The sequence below is a fragment of the Rana temporaria genome, chromosome 1, assembly GCF_905171775.1.
Source record: "Rana temporaria chromosome 1, aRanTem1.1, whole genome shotgun sequence".
Taxonomy (NCBI): Eukaryota; Metazoa; Chordata; class Amphibia; order Anura; family Ranidae; genus Rana; species Rana temporaria.
Genome location: NC_053489.1, coordinates 26,781,611 through 26,796,733, shown reverse-complemented (window position 1 = coordinate 26,796,733; position 15,123 = coordinate 26,781,611). Strand labels below are relative to the sequence as shown.

General features: G+C 46.7%; 1 protein-coding gene across 1 annotated transcript in view; it reads right to left on the bottom strand.

The window, feature by feature from the left end:
- Positions 1 to 3,349, bottom strand: part of LOC120925871 (aquaporin-7-like) — a 75,912-nt gene extending 72,563 nt beyond the window's left edge. Inside the window, exon 1 of the mRNA XM_040336052.1 lies at positions 2,903 to 3,349. Coding sequence (XP_040191986.1) covers positions 2,903 to 3,010 — 108 coding nt within the window. The 5' untranslated portion in view covers positions 3,011 to 3,349. The remainder of the gene's footprint in view (positions 1 to 2,902) is intronic.
- Positions 3,350 to 15,123: the final 11,774 nt, after the last annotated feature.

Below are 15,123 nucleotides of genomic sequence, written 5' to 3'. Positions count from 1 at the left end.
TGTCGGATCTTTTGGTTTTAGTTTTCTGTGCTTTCGTTATCGTTTGTTAACATAACATAACATAAGTGTGACTATATAGAATATAGTACCGTACCTGGCCTGCTGCAGTGCTGCCTGGCTGGGGGTTCCAGAGACTAGAGTCCAACAATTGTCCAAGTCTCCTCTCATGCCGCGTACACACGATCATTTTTCGGCATGAAAAAAACTTTGTTTTTCAAAAACGTAATTTAAAATTCACATCATTTTTCAGGTTCTAAAAAACGACAAAAAAAAATTCGAACATGCTGCATTTTTTAACGTCGTTTTAAACAATGTTGTTTTTCGGGTTGTAAAAAATGATCGCGTGTGGGCTAAAACGACGTAAAAAACCTGCGCATGCTCAGAAGCAAGTTATGAGACGGGAGCGCTCATTCTGGTAAAACTAGCGTTCATAATGGAGTACGCACATTCATCACGCTGTAACAGACATAAAAGCGCAAATCACCTTTTACTAACACGGAATCAGCTAAAGCAGCCCAAAGGGTGGCGCCATCCGAATGGAACTTCCTCTTTATAGTGCAGTTGTACGTGTTGTACGTCACCGCGCTTTGCTAGATCATTTTTTAAAAACAATGGTGTGTGGGCAACGTCGTTTTAATGATGAAGTTGGGAAAACTTTGTTTTTTTGGACATGCTGAAAAATGATCGTGTGTACGCGGCATGAGTGTAGACTGCAAACTCAAAAGGGTATAATGTGTGAAACTGAAGCATCTCATCAAAAATATTCTGGAACTCAAGGGGATTAAGGAACAAAAAGTTCTTGAGAAGTTGAAAAGCCCAAACTTTTTCAAAAATTTTTAAGGAGTAGGATAGGGTTAAAACCCCTCTCAGTTTTTTGCTATCGATGTCCCTTGTGGGAAATTTCTCTTTACTTCCTGTGAAAGGAAATCTGTACAGAATTCCCCTCTAGGAAAAAATGGTACTTGGACAGCTCCCCTTTTGTTACAGTGACAACAAAATTTGGATTTCCCGTAATTGTCTGTCCTGTTGAAAATGGTAGCCAGGACAAATAAAGGGATGAATCTCCCAACAGACAAAGATAAAAAAAACTAACCCTTCCTCACTTACATATGCGCACCAAAATGGTGACATTTTACTTAAACTTCCAATTTTTTTACTTCAATATTTTTTACCAAAATTGTGAAATTTTACTTAAATTTCCAAATTTTGTACTTCAATATTTTTTACCAAAATGGTAAAATGTTACTTAGTCCCCGTACACACGACCGAGTTTCTCGGCAGAGTTCAGCCAGAAACTCGATCAGAGCCGTATTCTGCCGAGAAACCCGGTCGTCTGTACACTTTTGGCCGAGGAAACCGACGAGGATCGCGTCGGGCCAAATAGAGAACATGTTCTCTATTTCCTCGTTAGTCAATGAGGAAACTTGGCTCGCCGAGATCCTCGGCGGCTTCACAAGGAACTCGACGGGCAAAACGATGTGTTTTGCCCGTCGAGTTTCTCGGACGTGTGTACGGGGCCTTAAATTTCCAAATTTTGGACTTCAATACTTTTTTACCAAAATGGTGAAATTTTGCTTAAACTTTCTAGTTTTTGACTTCAATACTTTTTACCAAAATGGTGAAATTCTACTTAAATTTCCAAATTTTTTACTTCAATATTTTTTACCAAACGGTGAAATTTTACTTAAATTTCCAATTTTTTTACTTCAATATTTTTTACCAAAACTGTGAAATTTAACTTAAATTTCCAAATGTTTGACTTCAATACTTTTCACCAAAACTGTGAAATTTTACTTAAAATTTCAAATTTTTTACTTCAATACTTTTTACCAAAATGGTGAAATTTTACTTAAATTTCCAAATTTTTTACTTCAATATTTTTCACCAAAACGGTGAAATTTTACTTAAATTTCCAAATTTTTTACTTCAATACTTTTCACCAAAACGGTGAAATTTTACTTAAATTTCCAATTTTTTTACTTCAATATTTTTTACCAAAATTGTGAAATTTTACTTAAATTTCCAAATTTTGTACTTCAATATTTTTTACCAAAATGGTAAAATGTTACTTAGTCCCCGTACACACGACCGAGTTTCTCGGCAGAGTTCAGCCAGAAACTCGATGGGAGCCGTATTCTGCCGAGAAACCCGGTCGTGTGTACACTTTTGGCCGAGGAAACCGTCGAGGATCTCGTCGGGCCAAATAGAGAACATGTTCTCTATTTCCTCGTTAGTCAATGAGGAAACTTGGCTCGCCGAGATCCTCGGCGGCTTCACAAGGAACTCGACGGGCAAAACGATGTGTTTTTCCCCGTCGAGTTTCTCGGACGTGTGTACGGGGCCTTAAATTTCCAAATTTTGGACTTCAATACTTTTTTACCAAAATGGTGAAATTTTGCTTAAACTTTCTAGTTTTTTACTTCAATACTTTTTACCAAAATGGTGAAATTCTACTTAAATTTCCAAATTTTTTACTTCAATATTTTTTACCAAAATGGTGAAATTGTACTTAAATGTTCTAATTTTTGACTTCAATACTTTTTACCAAAACGGTGAAATTTTACTTAAATTTCCAAATTTTTTACTTCAATACTTTTTACCAAAATGGTGAAATGTTACTTAAATTTCCAATTTTTTTACTTCAATATTTTTTACCAAAATGGTGAAATTGTACTTAAATGTTCTAATTTTTGACTTCAATACTTTTTACCAAAATGGTGAAATTTTACTTAAATTTTCAAATTTTTGACTTTTCAATACTTTTTACCAAAATGGTGAATTTTTACTTAAATTTCCTACTTTCTAGTACATTTTTGTGGGTTTTAAAGCAACAACATTTCAAACTCCTTATGGATTTTTAAAACATATTGGTTTCTAGGAAATTGAACTGATTGTTTCCTACCATCATAACAAAGGTGGAGAGCAGCTCAGCCATGGCCTCCCGAGCCCATCGGTTGCGGATGGAGATGACGGCGCGGATCCTGCTGATGAGGGATGTCCCCGTCTTCATGTTGGCAGCTCAGCTGACTTTGACACCGACATGCAGCGCTGGTTAAATGCTAATGCCTGGGGCTGCTTAAAAAGTTACTGGAAGGGAAATGATTAGTGCAGTTATTATTGAGATCTGGGTGTTTACCCCGCCCTCCCCTCCTAAGTCCTGATAGCTCCAAGGTCCAATGATCACTGCAAATAGAGAGATACGGAGCGTAGGATAACTTGGAAACAATCCCTGTTGAAATATTACAGTGAGCTCACTGCCTCCTGGATCCCATACAAGTACAAATATAGATTCACTTGTCCTTGCCAAAAAAATGTTACACACACACAGGCAGGCAGACTTGACACATTGACCTTATTATTTAGAAACTGTATCTGGCCACGAAGTCCAAGTGGCTCCTTAACCCTTGCAGGATCCCTTAAAGGGGTTGTAAAGGTTCGTTTTTTATTTTCTAAATAGGTTCCTTTAAGCTAGTGCATTGTTGGTTCACTTACCTTTTCCTTCCATTTCCCTTCTAAATGTTTATTTTCTTTGTCTGAATTTCTCACTTCCTGTTTCTCCCCAGTAAGCTTGCCCCCATCATCCGAGCTGTTCTGGCTGGGGGTTAGTCAGCGTGCTCACCCCCTCCCTTGGGACTAGGGTGACCACGTGTCCCAGATTGCATTTTGCAGGTCTGTCCCGGGCACCTTCATTCCAGTGCAATACAGCGTCCCGGAATGAAACTGGCACAGCCACCCCCCCCCGGGCCAATCTGATGCCCCAAAAAAAGGCCGCCACATCACCGCTTTAATCACTGACAGTACTTGTCCTGGCCGGGAATGGCTGGAGGAGCACAATCTCCGCCCCCTGCTTGTGATTGAAGAAATCATAAATCCCGCCTCTTGTGTCCAATCACCGTGCTGTGATTTGTTACAGCACAAGCTGATTTTTGGGAAGGGGGGGGAGGGTGTCCCTGAATTGTAGTTTGAAAATGTGGTCACCCTACTTGGGACTACATCCCTGCGGGGAGAGCGTGCTTGCCCCCTCCCTTGGGACAACATCCCTGCGGGGAGAGCGTGCTTGCCCCCTCCCTTAGGACTACATCCCTGCGGGGAGAGCGTGCTTGCCCCCTCCCTTGGGACTACATCCCTGTGGGGAGAGCATGCTTGCCCCCTCCCTTGGGACTACATCCCTGCGGGGAGAGCGTGCTCGTCCCCTCCCTTGGGACTACATCCCTGCGGGGAGAGCGTGCTTGCCCCCTCCCTTGGGACAACATCCCTGCGGGGAGAGCGTGCTTTCCCCCTCCCTTGGGACAACATCCCTGCGGGGAGAGCGTGCTTGCCCCCTCCCTTGGGACTACATCCCTGCGGGGAGAGCGTGCTTGTTCCCTCCCTTGGGACTACATCCCTGCGGGGAGAGTGTGCTTGTCCCCTCCCTTGGGACTACATCCCTGCAGGGAGAGCGTGCTTGTTCCCTCCCTTGGGACTACACCCCTGCAGGGAAAGCGTGCTTGCCCCCCCCTTGGGACTACATCCCTGCGGGGAGAGCGTGCTTGCCCCCTCCCTTGGGACTACATCCCTGCGGGGAGAGCATGCTTGCCCCCTCCCTTGGGACTACATCCCTGCGGGGAGAGCGTGCTTGCCCCCTCCCTTGGGACTACATCCCTGCGGGGAGAGCATGCTTGCCCCCTCCCTTGGGACTACATCCCTGCGGGGAGAGCGTGCTTGCCCCCTCCCTTGGGACTACATCCCTGCGGGGAGAGCATGCTTGCCCCCTCCCTTGGGACTACATCCCTGCGGGGAGAGCGTGCTTGCCCCCTCCCTTGGGACTACATCCCTGCGGGGAGAGCATGCTTGCCCCCTCCCTTGGGACTACATCCCTGCGGGGATGTAGTCCCAAGGTCAATTCCCCCACCTTTTACCCTCAATGTTACTGATGTCCTGCAGACTTTTTGCAGCCATTCCCCATGTACATGCACTCCAGCAATAGCTGCACGGCATTTCCCAGGATGGATTCCCTAATGGACCATGTCTGAGTTATGTCTGTTGAAAATGACACTTGAAGTCTCTATTGTAAACCCATGCGATAGGATGACTTTGCAGGGCCACAATCAGCAGAGACAGACATTTGTCAACTTATGACAGGAAGTGCCTGAACATGGCAGGATCACCAGGTATAATTTGGGGGAAGCTCATTTTCAGATGGTTACAATATGTATCCCCACACATTTGTGTCCCCATCAGAGTCTACACCGTGAATTGGTGTCCCTATCAGAGTATCCCTGCACATGTGTGTCCCCATCAGAGCCCCCCACTTATTTGTGTGCCTTTCATAGACCCCCACACGCACATTTATGTCCCCCTCAGAGCCCCCTACATACATTTATGTCCCCCTCAGAGCCCCCTACATACATTTATGTCTCCCTCAGAGCCCCCAATGTACATTTATGTCCCCTCAGAGCCCCCTACATACATTTATGTCCCCCTCAGAGCCTCCCATATACATGTATGTCCCCTCAGAGCCCCCTACATACATTTATGTCCTCCTCAGAGCCCCCTACGTACATTTATGTCCCCACTCAGAGCCCCCCACATACATGTATGTCCCCCTCAGAGCCCCCTATGTACATTTATGTCCCCCTCAGAGCCCCCAATGTACATTTATGTCCCCTCAGAGCCCCCTACATACATTTATGTCCCCCTCAGAGCCTCCCATATACATGTATGTCCCCTCAGAGCCCCCTACATACATTTATGTCCTCCTCAGAGCCCCCTACGTACATTTATGTCCCCACTCAGAGCCCCCCACATACATGTATGTCCCCCTCAGAGCCCCCTATGTACATTTATGTCCCCCTCAGAGCCCCCAATGTACATTTATGTCCCCACTCAAAGCTCCCTACGTACATTTATGTCCCCCTCAGAGCCCCCCTACATACATTTATGTCCCCCTCAGAGCCCCCACACACATTTATGTCCCCCTCAGAGCCCCCACATACATGTATGTCCCCCTCAGAGCCCCCACATACATGTATGTCCCCCTCAGAGCCCCTACATACATGTATGTCCCCCTTAGAGCCCCCTACGTACATTTATGTCCCTCTCAGAGCCCCCTATGTACATTTATGTCCCCCTCAGAGCCCCCTATGTACATTTATTTCCCCCTCAGAGCCCCTTACGTACATTTATTTCCCCCTCAGAGCCCCCTACATACATTTATGTCCCGCTCTGAGCCCCCTACATACATTTATGTCCTGCTCAGAGCCCCCAATGTACATTTATGTTTCCCTCAGAGCCTCCAACGTACATTTATGTTCCCCTCAGAGGCACCTACATACATTTATGTTCCCCTCAGAGCCCCCTACTTACATTTATGTTCCCCTCAGAGCCCCCTACGAACATTTATGTCCTCCTCAGAGCCCCCTACTTACATTTATGTCCTCTCAGAGCCCCCAACGTACATTTATGTCCCCTCAGAGCCCCCTACATACATTTATGTCACCTCAGAGCCCCCTACATACATTTATGTCCTCACAGAGCCCCCTACGTACATTTATGTCCTCCTCAGAGCCCCCTACGTACATTTATGTCCTCCTCAGAGCCCCCTACGTACATTTATGTCCTCCTCAGAGCCCCCTAAGTACATTTATGTCCTCCTCAGAGCCCCCTACGTACATTTATTTCCCCCTCAGAGCCCTCTACATACATTTATGTCCCCCTCAGAGCCCTCTACATACATTTATGTCCCCCTCAGAGCCCCCAATGTACATGTATGTTTTCCTCAGAGCCTCCAACATACATTTATGTTCCCCTTAGGCCCCGTACACACGACCAAACATGTATGCTCAAACTGGTCCGCGGACCAGTTTCAGCAGACATGTTCGGTCGTGTGTAGGCGCGAGCGGGCCGAATTCCAGCAAACATTTGCCTGCCGGGCCTTTTCCCAGCAGACAAATATTCCTGGACGTGTTTTAAAACCGTCCGCTGGAATCCTGCCCGCTCGGACATGTACGGTCGTCAGTACAGACCTACCGTACATTTTCGAGCGCCCGCCGTCCCTCGCATGCGTCGAATGACTTCGACGCATGCGTGGAAGCCTTTAAATGGCAGGCCCGCCCACGTCGCCGCGTCATCGCGGAAACGCCCCGCGTATTGTTTACGCGCGGACTTCTGTACGATGGTTAGTACAGCCATCGTACAGAAGCCCTCTGGCAGACATGTACGGTGAAAACGGTCCGACGGACCGGTTTCATCGTACATGTTTGCCCGTGTGTACCGGGCCTTAGAGCCACCTACATACATTTATGTTCCCCTCAGAGCCCCCTACTTACATTTATGTTCCCCCTCAGAGCCCCCCTACTTACATTTATGTCCCCCTCAGAGCCCCCCTACATACATTTATGTCCCTCCTACACCGATTTGTAAAAGCTCCCCCTAGTGGCAGATGTTACATTAGACAATATAGTTATCATGCTTGCTGAATGACTGCTGTGACATAATCAGTTACAGGACAAGTCACACCCGAGTGCACTCTTCTTTAACATTCCAAGAATTGTGACTTTTGATGTGCAGCACAGTGACATAACTAGCGCCACAACACGTAATCCACCTCAACTGAACTCAACTGATAATTCACAATCTGTTTTTGCAATTACCTTTTCCAGGTAAAATGTTTTTTGCAACTTTTATTCCTGTGACTCAGTTGGTGACTCACCTTTATATCCTCTTCATAAGAATTAGAGAACACCACCTTGTTTACCAGTTGCTTATAGGGGGGAAACTTTTTTAATTTTCCACACACCTTAACGCCGAATTAACGCAAATATGCGGCCTTTGGCTTCAAGGGGTTGTACCGGGGTGATTTCTGCAGCTGCACGCATCATCCCGGTACCGTTTTTTTAGAGCTATGACTAAGCATCTATCCATGATGTGAAACATGTTAGCTTGTTTGTCCCCTATGTCCACTTTCTACCATTGATTGCAGTGTTGCATGAATTTTTGGATGTTATACAGCATTGGATTTTATCCTTTGTTCATTTTGATTCAATAAATTGCCTATCAGAGTGCGGCAGTCCAGGAACATTTCTTTTTTCCACCGTTTTTTTAGAGCTGATGTTCGACTTTCTTGTAATAACTACCGATGCGGCTAATTAGCCACTTGGCTGTTATTACAAGCAGCGGGAGGCCCAAACAACCAGCCGGTACGTCCACTGGCTGGCCGGAGACCCAAACAATGCCAGTGTGCATCAGAGTATGCGACCCATCAGATTTCTTAACGGAAGTGACGTTCTGTCACGGCCATCTTGGTGCACCCCGCACTCGGCCACACTAAGCTTACAGTCTGAGGTCACCAGGCGGACATCTTTTTACACCCACCGAAATCTTGCATTTCACACTTATCCTTACCACTAAACTAAACTGAGCTTCTATCATGAAATGCAGTATTTAGAAGTCCATGACACTGTTTTAATGTGGAATTTTAAAAGCAGCGGCAAGCCTGCTTATCTCACACTTTTGCTGCTCTGACAGAAGATCGCTGCTTTTAACCGCCTAAGCACCAGCGCACGCAGAAATACGTCGACAGAATGGCACGGACAGGCAAATGGGCGTATATATATATACGTCCCCTTTAATATGCCGCCGTGTGGTCGTGCACACGCCGCCCCCCCCGGCACGCTCGCGACCCTGTCGTGTGCTCTGTGACCGTGCTTGCGGGACCCGCGGACTCGGTGCCCGCGGGACTCGATGTCTGCCGTTGTCCTGCAATCGGGTCACAGAGCTGAAGAATGGGGAGATGTTATGCCGCGTACACACGATCATTTTTCGGGTTGTAAAAAACTACGATTTTCAGGCTCTAGAAAAAAACTAAGTTTTTTTCCACTTGATCATTAAAACGGCATTGCCTACACACGATCGTGGGAAAAAAATGCTCTAGCAAAGCGCGGTGACGTACAACACGTACAACGGCACTATACAGGGGAAGTTCCATGCGGATGACGCCACCCTTGGGGCTGCTTTTGCTGATTTCCGTGTTAGTAAAAGACGATTCGCGCTTTTCTATCTGTTACAGCGTGATGAATGTGCTTACTCCATTACGAACGCTAGTTTTACCAGAACGAGCGCTCCCGTCTCATAACTTGCTTCTGAGCATGCGCAGGTTTTTCACGTCGTTAAAGCCCACACACGACCATTTTTTACAACCCGAAAAACGACAACGTTTAAAACGTTGTGAAAAAATAGAGCATGTTCGAAAAAAAATTTGCCCATTTTTTAGAACCCGAAAAAATGCTCTGAAGCCCACACACGATCGTTTTTAATGACGTAAAAAAAAACATCATTTTTTAGAACCCGAAAAACGGTCGTGTGTACGCGGCATCAGTGTAAACACAACGGGGTAGATTCAGGTAACTGCGCTTTATGTTACCGCGGTGCAGTGTATCGTATTTACGCTACGCCACCGCAACTTACAGGAGCAAGTGCTGTATTCACAAAGCACTTGCTCCGTAAGTTGCGGCGGCGTATCGTAAATGGGGCCGGCGAAAGCCAGCGTAATTCAAATGTGGAAGGGGGGGCGTGTTTTATGCTAATATGTGATGACCTGACGTGATTGACGTGTTTTACGAACGGCGCACGCGCCGTCCGTGTACATATCCCAGTGTGCATTGCTTCAAATGACGTTGCAAGGACGTCATTGGTTTTGACGTGAACGTAAATTACGTCCAGCCCTATTCGCGAACGACTTACGCGAACGACGCAAAAAATTCAAATTTCAAAGCGGGAACGACGTCCATACTTAACATTGGCTGCGCCACCTAATAGCAGGAGCAATGGTACGCCGAAAAAGCCTTACGCAAACGACGAAAAAAACTACCGCCGGGCGCAGATACTTTTGTGAATTGGCGTAACTAGGTAATTTGCATACTCTACGCCAAAAACGACGGGAGCGCCACCTAGCGGCCAGCGTGAGAATGCACCCTAAGATACAACGGCGTAAGAGACTTATGCCAGTCGTATCTTAGGCTAATGTCGGCGTATCTAGCTTTCTGAATACAGAAAGAAGATACGCCGGTGCAGATTTGAATTTACGCGGCGTATCTATGGATACGCTGGCGTAAATTCTCTCTGAATCTAACATCTCCCCTTTCTTCCTAGTGTCACTGATCGTCTGTTCCCTGTCATTGGAAGCAGCTATCAGTGATGTATGACGGCCCCTAACAGTTAGAATCACTCCCTAGGTCACACTTAACCCCTTCAGCGCCCCCTACAGGTTAACCCCTTCACTGCCATTGTTATTTTTACAGTAACCAGTGCATTTTTATAGCACTGATCACTGTATAAATGACAATGGTCCCAAAATGGTGTCAAAAGTGTCCGATGTGTCCGCCATAATGTCGCAGTCACGATAAAAATCGCTGATCGCCGCCCTGACTAGTAAAAAAATAAAAATGCCATAAAACTATCCCCTATTTTGTAGATGCTATAACAAACTATAAACCAATCAACAAACACTTATTGCGATTCTTTTTTACCAAAAATATGTAGAAGAATACGTATCGGCCTAAACTGAGGAAATTTTTTTTATATAGATTTTTGGGGGTTATTCATTATAGCAAAAAATGAAAAATACTGTTTTTTTTTTTTTTAATTGTCGCTCTATTTTTGTTTAGAGCGCAAAAAAAAAACGCAGAGGTGATCAAATACCACCAAAAGAAAGCTCTATTTGTGGGAAAAAAAGGACGTCAATTTTGTTTCGGAGCCACGTCGCACGACCGCGCAATTGTCAGTTAAAACGACGCAGTGCCGAATCGCAGAAAGTGGCCTGGTCTTTGGCCAGCCAAATGGTCCGGGGCTTAAGTGCTTCAAATTCAACATCAAAACAGTGTCACGGATTTCGAAATACTGTATTTCACGATACTACAAGTACTACAAATCCCTATTGGAACATCATCTAAGATGTTGATATCTTACGCAGTGGTTAACAGGCTACATATGATCTACTTTTACTACCCAAGGTTCATGGGACACATTACCTCTTTGACACACCCAAGAAAACACACCAGTAAGGGCCCTTATTAGATTGATATTACATGAACTTCCTGGAGGGGGATTATACGTGCTCCTCAGGTCATCGACCCCTAATTTTTAGGGTTGTACATCCCACATGTGGCCCAGCTAATAGATGCAACAGCTTCCTCCTGGACAGACGAGGGCTTATCCTCTTCCCATTCCCAATGCTCCAGCTTAACAAATGCACGTTCATAGATGGGAACCCGTGTGTCACTCACCTACAATCAGGGCTGCCATCAGGAATTATGGGGCCCCTTACACAGCTTCAGGCATGGGCCCCCTGGAGCAGAGAATACAAAAAAGGGGGGGGGGTTGTCATCCGGGGCCCTGGGGACCTCTGGGCCCTTTAATAAAAACAAAAAATATATAAAAAAATATATATAATGTAGAGATACCCCCTCAGGGGCCGCTGGTTGATTTGGGATCTACTCTCTTTGCTTAGCTCACCCCTGTTTAACTGGCTTGAACCCTCCCTTGACACATCAGAAACCTGGTGGGTATATTGTGACCTCTGCTTGGCTGGGGTCACAATAGCAGGCACACAACATGAATATGACAGTATATCAACAGTATTACCTGCTATTATGGATGGTCCCTCCAGGTGAGAAAAATACACTCCACACAGTCAATATATTTAAACCAAGTAAGCAATTGTTATTCAATAACACAATATGATTCGGCAAGGGCCCTTGCGGGAATCAGTAGATAACAATAATGAAGATAACTGAGATAAGAATAGTACCATTCAGTTAAACTAGACTAGTGTAAGCAATCTATGCCCGAGAGCTCCCTCTAGCGAGCAGTCCTGCAAACCAGCTAAAGAACGTCTCGAGACTAAGGACCACGTTGCGGCCGGTTGGTGCACGTTAATTTATAATCCGCAAATGGTAAACGATGAAAAGAAGTTAGTCAAATGAAGGATCCTGAACAGCAACGTTGGTGAACTGATCGCTCGTCAGCGTCAGTCACTTCTGTATAATAACTATAAAGTAAAGGGCATCTAAGTCTCAGCTAGAGGCCAACACGTGTCTCCGGCTTGTAGGGTGGCACTAAGTTAACTGTCTGAAAGGGAGGATTGGAAGTTGAGCATGTACTCTCTCACCCAACAGGCCCGATCCACCTGAGTTCTTTTCAAAAGGCGCGTTGGTAGATCACTGCTCCACAGCACTAGGATCCCAGCATCAGGCTCTCTACTGTTTCAATTGTCAGCTAGGCGGCCTCTCCGATCTCCTGGAACACGGGCTGGGTATAGTGGTCTTGCTTCCATCTGGATGGCTGGTATCCCGGAAAGGTTAGGCCCAGGACTTAGGCCTAACAGCACGGCCGTGCTACAGTCAGCATCTCCGCAGAGGAGAAGAAGCAGGTCCCGAGAGAGCGAGATCAGCCACTCCCTTTCCTTAAGTAACCTCCCCCATAAGTCTGTGCGGAGGTGTCACATGTTCCAAAAACACAGGGCATTGTGGGAAGTGTAGTCTGTTTCTCCTAAGAGTCAATGGAGTCCATATCTCCCGCTACTCACAGTCCCACAATGCATAACTTCTTAAAGGTATCTTACATATTTACAAACGTGCATAAAGTTTCAGCGGAGTTTAGGCCTGTCAGTAGACTCTGACAGGATGACCCCGCTACAATAAAAAAAGTATTTAATAAAAATAAAAAAAAGGGGGGGGGTTGCCATCCGGGCCCCCAGGGACCTCCGGGCCCCTTACAGGTGTACTGCCTTTACCCTGATGGCGGCCCTGCCTACAAGTAAAGTTGTACTGATATATCTCAAGTAATACTGAGTTACACTAAAAGATCGCTCTATTGGGTAATGGGTTTGTTCACCATATTCACTTTGTTCTCTTTAATAATTTTATACACTTCTTTGGTATGCATGTTAATAAATCTAATGGTTATTTTGTTAAGATGACCTGTTATGACAGCTCACTCTCTCACCGATTCAGCGGGACGTAAAATAGTATCCAACGATGAGATAACGGATCAATTTGTCCAATATTATACTCACCTTTACAATCTAAACCCAGTCGACTCACTGACAGCAAGGGCGGATCCAGGGGGGCACTGGGGCAGTTCTCCCCCCCCCCCCAGTTGCGGGTGAGCGGCGGCCAGTCAGCGGGTGAGCGAGTGGACGGCTCAGCGGGTGGGCAGCTCAGCGGGTGGGTGAGTGAGCGGACGGCGGGCAGGTGAGTGAATGGGCTGGCAGCTCCGTGGGTGAGTGGGAGGGCCAGTCGGCAGGTGAGCGGGCGGCTGGCCAATCAGCGGGACGGCAGGCGGGGGAGCAAAGAGATGGCATCATCTCTTATCACCCGGCGCCAGCCCTGCATCCCTGCAGTACCACCCTCACTGTGCAGGCAGCCGCGGACATCTCTCTGCTGCCTGACTTCACTCTGGGACACAGGACATGACAATTCCCACCTTAGCAGGAAAGTGACAATTGTAGCAGGCAGGTGACAATCCGCAACGTGTGGCAGGTGAGGTGGCAAGTGACAACCCACAACGTGTGGCAGGTGACATGGTAAGTAACAATCCGCAATGTGTGGCAGGTGATGTGGCAAGTGACAATCCGCAACATGTGGCAAGTGACAATCAGCAACGTGTGGCAGGTGATGTGGCAAGTGACAATCCGCAACATGTGGCAAGTGACAATCCGCAATGTGTGGCAGGTGATGTGGCAAGTGACAATCCGCAACATGTGGCAAGTGACAATCCGCAACGTGTGGCAGGTGATGTGGCAAGTGACAATCCGCAACATGTGGCAAGTGACAATCCGCAATGTGTGGCAGGTGACAATCCGCAACATGTGGCAGGTGACAATCCACAACGTGTGGCAAGTGACAATCTGCAATTTGTGGGAGGGGACGTGGCAAGTGACAATCTGTATCTGGTGACAGGCGACGTGGCAAGTGGCTATCCGCAACTTGTGGCAGATTTGGTATGAACAACATAAAAAGGATGGACCCATCCTGTCTTGTATCACCGGTTCAGGCTGGTGGGGGTGTAATCGTGTGGGGGGGATATTTTCTTGGCACATTTTGGGTACCAATTGAGCATCGTTTAAATGCCACCGCCTACCTGAGTATTGTTGCTGACCATGTCCATCCCTTTATGACTACAGTGTCCCCATCTACTGCTGGCTCCTTCCAGCAGGATAATGCACCATGTCACAAAGCTCCAATCATCTCACCATTGGACAATGAGGTCCCTGTACTCCAATCATCTCACCACTGGACAATGAGGTCCCTGTACTCCAATCATCTCACCACTGGACAATGAGGTCACTGTACTCCAATCATCTCACCACTGGACAATGAGGTCACTGCACTCCAATCATCTCACCACTGGACAATGAGGTCACTGTACTCCAATCATCTCACCACTGGACAATGAGGTCACTGTACTCCAATCATCTCACCACTGGACAATGAGGTCACTGGACCCCAATCATCTCACCACTGGATAATGAGGTCACTGCACTCCAATCATCTCACCACTGGACAATGAGGTCACTGCACTCCAATCATCTCACCACTGGACAATGAGGTCACTGGACTCCAATCATCTCACCACTGGACAATGAGGCCACTGGACTCCAATCATCTCACCACTGGACAATGAGGTCACTGCACTCCAATCATCTCACCACTGGACAATGAGGTCACTGCACTCCAATCATCTCATCACTGGACAATGAGGTCACTGGACTCCAATCATCTCACCACTGGACAATGAGGCCACTGGACTCCAATCATCTCACCACTGGACAATGAGGCCACTGGACTCCAATCATCTCACCACTGGACAATGAGGCCACTGGACTCCAATCATCTCACCACTGGACAATGAGGCCACTGGACTCCAATCATCTCACCACTGGACAATGAGGTCACTGGACTCCAATCATCTCACCACTGGACAATGAGGCCACTGGACTCCAATCATCTCACCACTGGACAATGAGGTCACTGGACTCCAATCATCTCACCACTGGACAATGAGGTCACTGGACTCCAATTATCTCACCACTGGACAATGAGGTCACTGGACTCCAATCATCTCACCACTGGACAATGAGGCCAC